At 37.9% G+C, this 12,202-nt stretch overlaps 1 protein-coding gene across 1 annotated transcript; it reads right to left on the reverse strand.

The window, feature by feature from the left end:
- Nucleotides 1-646: 646 nt before the first annotated feature.
- On the reverse strand, nt 647-1,189 carry LOC114214800 (prefoldin subunit 5). The gene has a single exon (XM_088026474.1). It carries the CDS (start codon nt 1,177-1,179, stop codon nt 715-717), a length of 465 nt encoding a protein of 154 aa, XP_087882600.1. The 5' UTR covers nt 1,180-1,189; the 3' UTR covers nt 647-714.
- Nucleotides 1,190-12,202: the final 11,013 nt, after the last annotated feature.

Consider the following 12,202-nt stretch of genomic DNA (forward strand, 5'->3'; position numbering starts at 1 on the left):
TAAAATAAATTGGCTTGGGGACTAGCACAACTCAGTACCAAGCTGTATCAGGAATGAAATCCTTATTGGAAACTTAGCTTTGACCTATCAGTAAATATAAAATTCTTATTTTAGTCTTGTGCAGCAATAGATATCACTTACTTATAATTTTGATTTTGCCTGTGACGATTTGCGTAGTTTCGTAACTTAAGAAATTTATAGTTTAGAAGAAAAAAGCAAAGATCCATTGAAATTAGAAAAATATCTTTCCTACCAATCCATGCTTTTCCTCATTGTATAGAATCTAATTATTGGTCTTGGGACTCTCTTTCTGGAAGATCAGTAGGATTAGACTGTTAATCTTTCTTGTATCCTCCCTTGGTTTTTGCAGTCAGGCTAGAATAGAACAAAGTGGCCTCCTTCCTCCATGGCCTCCCTGCCTCGCTTCTGGCAGGCCTGATCAGAGAAAGACTACGTATGTAGAGATGAGAGATAATTCTTTAGCTTGGCTTTAGCATAAATTCTATGGGGTTGGAAGCTTAAAATAATAGCGAAAATACCATGAATCCAGAAAAATCTGGTTACATAACTATATCTTTTTTTTTTTTGCCCAGCTGGCACATTTATTAGCATTAAACACAGGATCGTTCTCTTCCTGGACCCCAGGAAGCCACGCCCACAAAGTCCCAAGTTCCTGAAGCAAGAGTCCCTCTGCCCCAGATCTGAAACAAGCTCTCAGGCCTTGGCAGTAGCCTGAGCTGCCCCGAGGGCTGTGAGCTGCTGAATCTTCTGGCTCATCATCTCCATGACAGCCTGTTTCATGGCATGCTTCTCCTGCAGAGCTGGCTGGATTTTCTCCATTTGCTTGGTAAGGAAGTCTATCTTCCTCTTGAAAAAGTCCTTGGCATCCTCAGCTGTCTTTTCTACATAGTAGCCTGTTCCCACATCGATGAGTACATGTTCCACATCATGTAGCTTCCCAGGGACATACATAGAACTTGTCAGTGGGACGAGTAATTCTTTCCCCTCGTTGTTCTTGTTCAGCACGTTCAGACAGTCCTTGGCTTCCACATACTTGGTCTGTACCACCTTGAGCTGGGCAATGGACGTGGACAGGAACTCCACTTCCTGGTCCAGCTGGTTCTTGAGCATTTCTAGCTGCGGCAGGTTCAGCTCGGTGATGTTAACTGACTGCGCCATGTTGGGACGGAGGACTCTACATAACTATATCTTAATTAAAGATCAATTGTAGGAGTCATGGAGGAGCAGAGCACCAATGTCTGACATCAGTGAAGACTACAAAGCTAACGAGAAGGTTCTAGTTTGAGAAAGTAACTGACCTTATCTGAGTCTCAAGAGAACATAATCATGCAGTATACATCAGTAATCCATGTATCCTGTGTTACCTATTTGTCATTGACAGTTTCTGGCGATAAAGTAAAGGTAATTAACTGAGGGTTCATCCTTTCAGATGCCAGAGCTAACATTTGATGGGAGTCTTCTTAAATGTGTAGGGTTCATGATCCTGGTTTATTAAAAACTAGTTCGCTGGACAGCAATTGTGCTGCTGATATGCAGATGCCCATCCCCCAACCAATAAGGACATTCTAATTGACTGTGCTTGGGTGGAGCCTGTATATCTAAGTGTTTAAAATCTCCACAGATAAATCTGAAATGCAGCTCGTAGTTATATCATCTTCCCAGCAAAGTTACTGCTTCTCTCTTGCATCATGTTTGCTCTACATAAAAATTCAGAACTATCTTCTTTCTTTTTCACAAAATTCTGCTTGTCAGATTAACTACCCTATTCTGTGACATTTTGCAATGTGAATTTTCCTTCCTTAGTTATCACTTCACTCCATCCATTGTGGACTCCAACTTCCTATTAATAGTGTTCTACCTTAGAGTAAAGATTTTTCTCCTTTATGAAGAAGAAATGAAAGCAGAATTAAGCAGTTCTGCCTCCTTTCACTGGATGATTTTTTTTTTTTTAAGATCATATTCTTCAAGCAGTGGGGTCTATCCAGTCTTTTTGCTCTCTTCTTTTGCAAACCTAATTTTGACTGACTTTCTGATGCAGTCCCTTATTGTTTGCGGTTATACACCTGTTCCCTGAATCTATAATCTGCATTGTTGAATTTATGTACATGTTTCCCCTTTTTCTTTCCTCCATTACCTCCCAAATGATTCAGGTGCCAGAGTTCAGTCCGAGCTTGCTATCAGCTCCAGCCATCTTTCACAATAATAGACGGTGTGGCATTTGAATGTTCTGACTGCTTTGAAATAAACCTTCCTAATGTCTGGCCTACTTTTCAATGTGCTTGACATGCTTTTTTTGGTTGCAATAGATTCTGGGGTGTTTTTGGTTTCTCACAAAGTTTCCATTACTTCTACTTCAGAGAGCATTAATTTATGTTGGTCAGAGTGAAATTAATTCAAGGAGTGCGAATGCATTCTTCCAGAAAAGCAACTTCTTAAAAATCCTGCTTCATTCTTTTCTGAGGGATTTGGCAGGCAAATCAAGAATTTTAGCATGTATTCTTTTCCTCAATACCCCCTCTATAGACTATTGACTATATCAGTAGTTAACTTAGACAAAGTTTTATGTAAATAGAGTTTTTCTATTAGTTTCTACAATAGAAAGAAATTGGAATTAACATGTCCGGTGGTTCATAGTTAATATATGAGCTCTAATTAAAGCAACACTGAAAAAGATGTTTTAAGATATTTAATGACATGGAAAAATAGTCATGCAATTACAAAGTAGGTTTGAAAATTGTGTATAAACAGCACAATATCAGCATTCTAAAATATATTCATATAAAAAATAAGATTAATATGTTGACAAAGTTATTCTGTAATCATGATTGCATTATCTGTGTTTCTTTTTAAATTTTCCAGTCTCTGTAATCATATCCTACTTTAAAAATGAAGAAAAGTTATTAGGCCATTTTTAAAAAATCACATACACACTTTTGTTAATGGGTATTTGCTTAGTTGGGGTTCTATATCCCCTTTATACCTTGTTTTAGATCTGTTTCATAATCACTTATCAAGTTTAATACAAGGGACAGAAGAAACAGTTGCTTGCTAGATGATTGCTCTGATTCTGTCTACTTCACAATAGCTAGCATCGGAGTACATACTCTGTGGAAGGCATGGTACCAAGGGTGTGAAGTACATGGTGTTTTATGTATCTAATTAAGATAATACCTCACTGGAGCCTTAAAAAAAATTGGTGTTTTATAGGTGAGAACACATAAACTCAGACTGTCTAAGGTCACACAGCCAAAATGTAGTAAGCTATATTTGATCCAAGGTCTTTAATGAGAAAGCCCATAGTCTTTTCACTGCAAAGTGAACATTATCATGGTTTCCTCCATGGTACTTGTATACTATAGCAGCCCCTAACAGAATTATTTGAATATACAATAAAAGTTCTCCTTGCCCTGCTTTTCAAATAGACTTCTTTTTATTAAATTTTATTTTGAGATAACTGTGGATTCTCGTGCAGTTGTAAGAAATAATGCAGAAAGATGATTTGTACCCTGTCCCTAGAACACTCCATTGGTAACATCTTACAAAACTATGGTACAATATCATCATCTTTGTAACATTGGTACAGTCAAGACACATCACCACAAAGATCCCTCATGCTGACCTTTTGTGGCCACATCCATGTCTCACCCCACCCCATTTAACCTCTGGCAACTACTATGCTGTTTTCTGTTTACATAATTTGTCATTTCAAGAATGGTATATAAATAGAATCAAACAGTATGTAACCTTTTAGAATTGGCTTTTTAAACTCAGCATAATTCTCTAGAGATTTATCCTGGTTGCTGTATGTACCAATAGTTAGTTTCTTTACTTCTTTCTTTCTTTCCTCCTTTTTTTTTTTTTTTTTTTTTTTCTGCTGAGTAGTAGTCTATGGTCTGGATGTACCACAGTTTAACCATTCCATTCACCCATTAAAGGATATCTGGGTCGTTTCCAATTTTTGTCTATTACAAATAAAGCTGCTGTGAACATTACTGTATAGGTTTTTGTGTGAATGTAAGTTTTCACTTCTCTGGGATAAATGTACAGGGGCACAATTGCTGAGTTGTATGGTATGTGCATGTATATTTTTATTTATTTTATTACTTTTTAAAGATTTTATTTATTTATTTGAGAAAGAGAGAGAACACAAGTGGGACAGGGAGGGGCAGAGGGCGAGGGAGAAGCCGACCCTCCATTGAGCAGGGAGGGAGCCAGACGTGGGGCTCTGTCCCAGAACCCTGAGATCATGACCCGAGCCGAAGGTAGATGCTTAACCAACTGAGCCACCCAGGTGCCCTGCATGTATATTTTAAAAGAAACTGCCAAACTGTTTTTCCAGATTGGCTGTCCCATTTTACATTCCTATCAGCAATGTGTGGGTAATTCAGTTTCTCTACAACCCCATCAGTGTTTGATGTCATTATTTTTTTAGTTGCCATTGTTTAATTATTTTATTTTATTCTGTTTAAAATTTTTGATTATGATAGATGTATCATTGCAGTTTTAATTTGCATTTCCCTAATGTCCAACGATGTTGAACATCTTTTCATGGGCTTATTTACCATCTATATATCTTCTTGGATACAATGTTTCTTCATGTCTTTTGCCCGTCTTCTTATTGAATTCTTTGCTTTTTCACAGTTGAGCTTTAAGAGTGCTTCAAATATTCTAGATACTAGTTCTTTGCCAGATACATGGCTTACAAATATTTTCTCTCAGTCTGTGGTTTGTCTTTTTAGTCTCTTAACAGTGTTTTTTATTAAACAGAGTTTTAAGTTTTGATGAGGTCCATTTTACAAAGTTTTTCCTTTTATGGATTATACTTTTAGTGTTGAATCTCAGAACTTTTTGCCTAGCCCTAGTTTCCAAAGACTTTCTCTTACTTTTCTTCTAAAAGTTTCATAGTTTTATATTTTATATTTAAGTCCAGGCTCATCTTGGATATTTCCTGCCCAGTCCTAGAATCAACCATTTCTCCAAGGAGCCCTTGTTCCTTTTATTGGAGAATGGTATCAGAAACCAAGAATTTGGCACTAGGTATATTTTTGTTCCTGGAGTGTCCTTGATTTTAGGTCCTCTCAGCCTACAGAGCAAGGAAATGTGTTACACTAACTCATGCACTAAAATTTGCACATACATACCTATAAATATTTTTAAAAAAACTTTTTTTAGAGAGGGGTTGGGGGAGAGGGGCAGAGGGAAAGGGAGGTAGAGAATCTTAAGCAGGCTCCACGCCCAGCGCAGAGACCTATACGGGGCTCTACCTCACGATCCTGAGATCATGACCTGAGCCAAAATCAAGAGTTGGACACTTAACCAACTGATCCACCCAGGCGCCCCTATAAATATTTTTATATGTAGCCATCTATATCTATATTAAGTTAAACTTGAGTTTATCCAATGTCTCCAACTCTAAACTATTACCATATGGATTATCTAGCTTCCTCCCTTTGCTTATCTGTAAATTCCCAATGGTGAGACATTTGGGTCCCCTCATCTGCCATCTATTTACTTAGTTGTTCAGTTCCAGTATACATTAATAATGGTATCATAATTAACCTGTACCTGAGTAGGAAACAACTTTATCAACTAGAGTATAGTGCTTATGTATAGTTTCTTTTGCTTTCATGTTAGAGGCTCCACTCATTTCCAGAATTACTTAGGTCAGCCCCTCTCCCTGGACTCCCCTTACTAAGGTTGTTTTCTACATTTGTAGTACAATTAGATTGTTTTGTCACAGTCTGCATTTCATCCTGGAATCCTCTGACCTCCTAAATGATTTTTTTAAGATTTGCATACATTAAAGTTTACTCTGGGCTATGAAGGTCTATGGGATTTTGACAAATGCATAATCTCATGAATCCACAATTACCTACAGAATATATGCCTTAAAAATAGCCCTTGTGTTTCACCTCTTCAACCTTCCCTCTTCCCCCTCCTCTCTGGCAAACACTGATCTTCTTATAGTCTCTGTAGTTATATCTTTTCCACAATGTCACATAATTGGTATCATATAGTATGTAATATGCATTTAAGATTAATCCATGTATTTTCCTGATTTGCTAGCTTATTCCTTTGTTTTAATTCCTAATATTCCACTGTATAGATATACCACAGCTTGTTTATCTATTCACTTACTGAGAAAACGTCTTGGTTGCGTTCAGTTTCTTATAACCATGAATAAAATTGCAACAAATGTTCAGGTACAGATTCTTGTGTGGACATAAATTTTCAAATCAGTTGGGTAAATATCTAGAAGTATGCCAGGAGTATGCTTGCTGGGTTGTGTGGTAACACAGTTGTATTTGTGGTAACACAATTGTTTGGTAACTATGCTTAGTTGTGTAAGAAACTTCGAAACTGTCATCCAAAGTGACTCTATCTTTTTCTATCCCCATCTGCAACAAATGAGACTTCTAGATGCTTGGCATCTTCACCAGCAATTAGTATTGTATTTTTTGTTTGTTTTTAGTTTTGGTCAGTATGATAGAGGTGTGGTAATAAATTATATTTATTCTTAAAACTGGAAGACAGGTTATTTTTCAATATAAGATAATTAGTAAAAGGCAATGATACTGTTCAAAGACACGGATAACCATTGACTTTCCCTCCTCTTCACAGAATGAGGATTAAATCAGTGATTCTCAGTCCTATCACACTCGAAGCTACCTTACCAAATGTTTTTAATATCTTTTTTTCTATACCAAAGTGAAATTAATCAGTAATAAAACCTAACTACATAGTTTTAAAAAATCAATACATATGTTCTGTTACATACAGGAGAATAAAAAAAAAAAATAAGTTATATATTTCAGAATGTAAACATATAGTTAAAACTATATTAAAAGACAGTGAAGTAGTCAGGTATTAGTACCTTCTTGAATAATAAATTGAGAAGATCAGAAGTCATTCTGTATAAGACGTATAGGGAAATTGAAGCAATGATATGAGTGGACACTAAAATAAAGTCTAGTATTACTCTTGTGTATAAAAGAAAGAGAGCTCATTTGTATATAATGGAAAGGAACAACTCCAGTTGAAGTAGGAATAACATGCCAAGATAAATTACAGACTGATGAAATGGAAACAATGGGGATTTATGATTCTTGCAAATGAGCTCAGCATTACAAGCATGGTGGTAATTTCCTATATTATGACACAAGGTATGATAGTGACAAAGTGTCACATCTCCTCCTATTTTGAAATCCCATTTATGTTGGGCATATGTTCAGTCTCAGCTAAAAAGGCCTGGGAGGCTATATTCTTTAATAAGCAATAGGGACTATAGAGTAGACTGGAAAGAAGTCATAAAGGAAGAGGCTATAGAGAAATTGTGTGATGAACCATTAGGGACAGGACTGTAGTAAGAGCTGAAAGCAGGCAACCCCCAAAACAATTTCAATGCTATTTTCACAACATAACTTTTTATCCTTGTACTACAACAAGTAATGTAAGATGGAAGATTGTGAAATTTTAAGAACATTTTTATAATGAAATGTAGTGAGATCCCAATGAGTTCTGCTAATTTAATAATACTTGGCAGTAAGTGATTTAAAAGGAATCCTAAAGCTATGCTAGATTTGCAATCTGCCTTGTCATTTTTATTTTTAAAGATTTTATTTATTTATTTGAGAGAGAGAATGAGAGAGAGAGCATGAGAGGGGAGAGGGTCCGAGGGAGAAGCAGACTCCCCGCTGAGCGGGGAGCCCGCTGCGGGACTCGATCCCGGGACTCCAGGATCATGACCTGAGCCGAAGGCAGTTGCTTAACCAACTGAGCCACCCAGGCGCCCTGCCTTGTCATTTTTGCAGTGACTGCACTTCTATAATATGAAACCCTTTTTAACTAATATGCGTTTGAAAATGCTATACAATGTTGAGTAGCTAGAAAGTACAAAGTAACTTACTTATTCAATAGTTTTAAAGTAGCCTTTACCCCATTTAAGCTTTTCTCTCTGTAACATCCTTCCCTTAAATTATGTTGACTTTTTGCATGAATTTATGTAAAATCTTTCAGCATCTCACTAATAAAGTATCATTAGTTTATAGTTATAGTGGGTTTGGCACCCTGGGATAGTAAAAAAAAAAATTGTTCAGGACGATAACTTCCTGTGTGGGATTGTCCTGTGTGTTTTAGGATATCTTACATCCCTGGCCCCAACCACCAAAGGCCTGAACCTCCACGTCTCTGTCCCCAGTCATCACACAAGCAAAAATGTTCCCATGTTTTCAAGTTGTACCCTCAGCTACAGTACTTGCCTGGTTGAGAACATAACTAAATCTATGGCTCCTGCTCTTTCATGAGGGGTATTATAGGTTTCAACGATTTGAGCCTGTAGAGTGAAGCCTGGATGAACAGATTCTGGAATGATTTCCTGGTGGCTGGAGAGGCCACCATGTGTTTGATGACATGGGGGTTTCAGAGCAGAATTTAAATGGTAAAACGTCAGATTCTGCAAAGGTGGGTCCCAAAAATGCCCTTGAGGACTAAACTGGCTTTTAGCAATTAGAAACTTAGGTCAGAAGTGAGTTTTGCTCTTGTTTTGTTGTTGTTTCTCAGTCTGCAAAACTGGGTTAGGTCGGGGTAACTAAAACTGGGTTAGGACGGGGTAACTAAGAAAAAAAGGAAACTAATGTGCAAGCATGTAGCATGTGCCAAGAGCTCTATTGTTACTTCCAGATCTAATCCTCATAACAATTCTTTAAGGAGGCTACACAGTTCTTCCATAATCCTCCCTTAACAGTGGAGGAAACTGGGATTTTGAGAAACAGCATAAATTTTCCTATCCCTGTTGAAAAACAAAATCTGCCTAAAAGAGAAACAAGAAGCAAATTGGATGTTGGAAATGGAACAGATTGGAATACTAATGCCGTTGAGTAGGCGAGCAGGCTCATTAGGTGAGAGATACACATGTTTTGGGGGAAATAGAAAGCCTTTTATAATGAATGGTAGGTTAACTCTGATCTCCTAACCTGGTCTAAGGTCTTTTATCTAAGTGGTAAGAATATACCCTTATAGTTAGGAACAAAATACATCACCCAAGTCTTTAGGTTTTTCTTTGAGGTCTAGCTATGTCTAGACCCCCATTAAATAATGGGGTCTGTGTTTCTGCGATAATTAAATGTAACAAACGGAAAGATGGAAGAAGTTCTCCTTAGCTCAAATTAGAGGTTCACTGCAGGAAATGAGTTGCTTTCTGAGAGATGATGGACAGAAAACCTCTATATGTATATTTTCTGTCATCTTTGGCAAGAACTACGTTTATATCAGTGGGTCTTGTGCTTCAGTTCTGGAGTCTTAAAGGCAGTGTGCCGGAACATGCTCTGACTAGCTCGTGGGGGCCAACTGGTACATTTTCAGGAGTTTTGCCATCTGTTCATTAAATCATTGATAGTTTGAAATTAGCTCTGATGGGAATATTTACATCACAGAAAATCAGCAAACCCTACAAATCAAGCCCCTACTTCCCCCCTCTGGAACTATTAAACATTTATCAGCGTACTACTGTTGAAAGGTTACAAAATACTTCCAATATGGTCATTGGCATTGACTTATGCTCAAGGGATCTTGGGTTTCTCAGGGTATCTTTCTATGGCTTAAAATCTTTGGCCATATGACAAATCCTGAACAAAATTATTTGCTCCTTTGTATTAACCCACTTTTGGTTGGGATGAGAAAAGTAACTAAGTTACTTATTTTGGGGGAGCTCTCTAGTGCAGATGGTCCGTTAATCAGTGTGTGGCTCATTATCATTAAGGCTTTTATTATTTCCATTTATCCTTATTTTTTATTCCTGGTGTCCTTTGCTGTCACTGGCAAACATTCTAACCGATATAATGTTTCTACTTTTGTGTATGTTCGTGTAAAATGTGTACTGTTCTGCATATGTAGATTAACTTACAGAAATGGTGTATTTCATTCTGTTTTATTCTATTTCAGATTTTTACATCCAGAAGTAGCACTAAGGATTCTTAATTTGACTGTGTTGTGACCAACTGTCCTCTGGAAAGTCTCCACTAGGCACTTCCCCATCAACCATTCTTGAGGATTCACACATTCCAACATTCTTGCCAACACTTTACAACTACCTAGCTTTCTATTTCCAGGCTAATAGGTATAAAGCGATAGCTTCTCTTCGTTTACATGTCTTTGATTACTGTTGAGTTAAGCATCTTGTTATATACTTGCTAGCCTGTTGGGTTTTCTCTTATGCAAACAGCCTGTGGATATGTACTTTGCACAACTTTTTCCCCCCATGGAAAAAAGTTGCTGCCTCTTTACTGTACGTTCTAGATATTAATTTCTTACCAGTTTCAGACCCTGCAAGTATCTTTGGAGGAAAAAATTTAATTACCCCTAATGTCTAGGCCCTAAAACTAGAAGCCCATAATTTTATCTTGTTTGGTGACAGCACACCAAGAAAAAAACTGTGCCCATTACCTTGCCCTCCCTTTCCCTGCCTTGGTTCTTTCATCAGTTAAGATAGATTATATTATGTTCCAGTACCAAACATTCCCCATATCTTTGTGGCTCAAAACAGGCAGTATGCCTGAGCGAGAAACGAACACATCAACTGTGGATCAGCAGAGTGGTTCTGCTCGTCACAGTCACTCAGGGACTGATGGATCAGCCACTACCTCAAGAATTGCTGGTTGCTAAGACAAAGGGTAAGAAAATTCTGGAGGGCCTAACATCAGCAATTGTGTGCTTGGTCTGGAAGTGACACCTGTTGTTCACAAATTATTGGCCAAAAGTGGTCATGTGGCCTTATCCATTTCCAAGAGGACCAGGAAATACAATCCTGCCATTTTACCAGAAAGAAGAGAGATGCAAATCGTCAACAAAAATCACTAATATCTGCCCTTCTGGCTGAAACCACTATAGAAACGTAAAGATGGATGGAAATTAAGATGGACACACTAGCGCTTGAGGAAGGTGTGACTTTAAAGTGAACAAATTTTTCTCTTCCTCATTCTTGAAGCACCCCCCTTCACTTTTTCTGTAGAATCCTTTGTTCCAGGAACTCAATATTAATATTGACATCTTGCTGACCTCAATGTATACTTAGTAATGAGACTTGGATGGTTGGCGCCAGTGCTTGACCATCTTGAGAGTACCTCGAAGACATGACGATGGTTGCTGGCAGCATGTACCAGATTCCTATTGAAACCATCCAGATCCTATATTTTCTTATAAAACTCCTCAGGCTTTTACTCCAAGCAGGAGTGCAGTTAGCCTCCTTTGCCTGGCAAAGTAATAAAACTATCATTCCTCTCTATCCCCAAACTCTGTCTTGGTGTTCTATTTTGGCTCTGGAGCACAGAGGTCAGATTTTGACAACATGGCCACCAAATATGCTGGTCACCACTTTCTCATGCAGCCAAACACATTTGACCTTTCTTGAGAGATAGAACCCAAAAGTCACTTCCAGTCAGTGCGTCAGACTCAAAGCCCAGCATCTCCAAGTGATAAATGGAATTCTTTACATCAAATCCAGGTGTGGTTCTCCATTATATGGAAACCTATGAAATAAGACAACAAGTTATTAGTTTTTCACACACTGATATACCTTGGTGGAATAAGAAAAGAATAACTCAAACAAACAATTCTTTTCAGAGTGGGAAAAGAATGGGACACTCGGGAGTCACTGGCCATTTTAAAATTGGGGGAAATGTGTGGTGAAGGTCCTTTATGCCGTGGGTGGGGGACGTTTCTAAGCAGGGCTCAATGGTTGTTTCCTGGGAGGGACTCCCAGGTCCATTGTTTTCCAAGGCCCTTAGCTTTAGCCTTGGGGAGTTTCTCCCTTCCCTGTTATCTTCCTTGGTTACCTTTGAGGAGGGAATTGGAGAATATATCTTTCTTACAGGTTGAAAAGCTTTCTTAGCCGGTGCTTTAGGGAATAAGGGTCATTTTAAATTTCAAATAATCAATTTAAGTTTCAAATTTTGGTTTAGTCTTGTGGGTCTTTGAACTACAACTACAAATATAACTACAACCACAATCACAAATACAAATGTAATTTGGATTTTCATCTGTTTGATTCCAGTCAGCAGTATGTGCCAATAGACACATCCTCAATTATTTTCAGGACGGCGCTAAGTTCGATCAAGTGCACAGCTTGAACATATAAAGATTTGGTGGGAGAATCATAGCCTTTGTCTCTTCTCATCAAGCCATTTTG

The sequence above is a fragment of the Eumetopias jubatus genome, unplaced genomic scaffold, assembly GCF_037043125.1.
Source record: "Eumetopias jubatus isolate StellerSeaLion01/CBP00866 unplaced genomic scaffold, mEumJub1_p1.0 scaffold_1, whole genome shotgun sequence".
NCBI lineage: Eukaryota > Metazoa > Chordata > Mammalia > Carnivora > Otariidae > Eumetopias > Eumetopias jubatus.

What these genes read in the sequence shown, in the direction of transcription:
- LOC114214800 (XM_088026474.1), bottom strand. Translation starts at nt 1,179, where the DNA reads ATGGCGCAGTCAGTTAACATCACCGAGCTGAACCTGCCGCAGCTAGAA.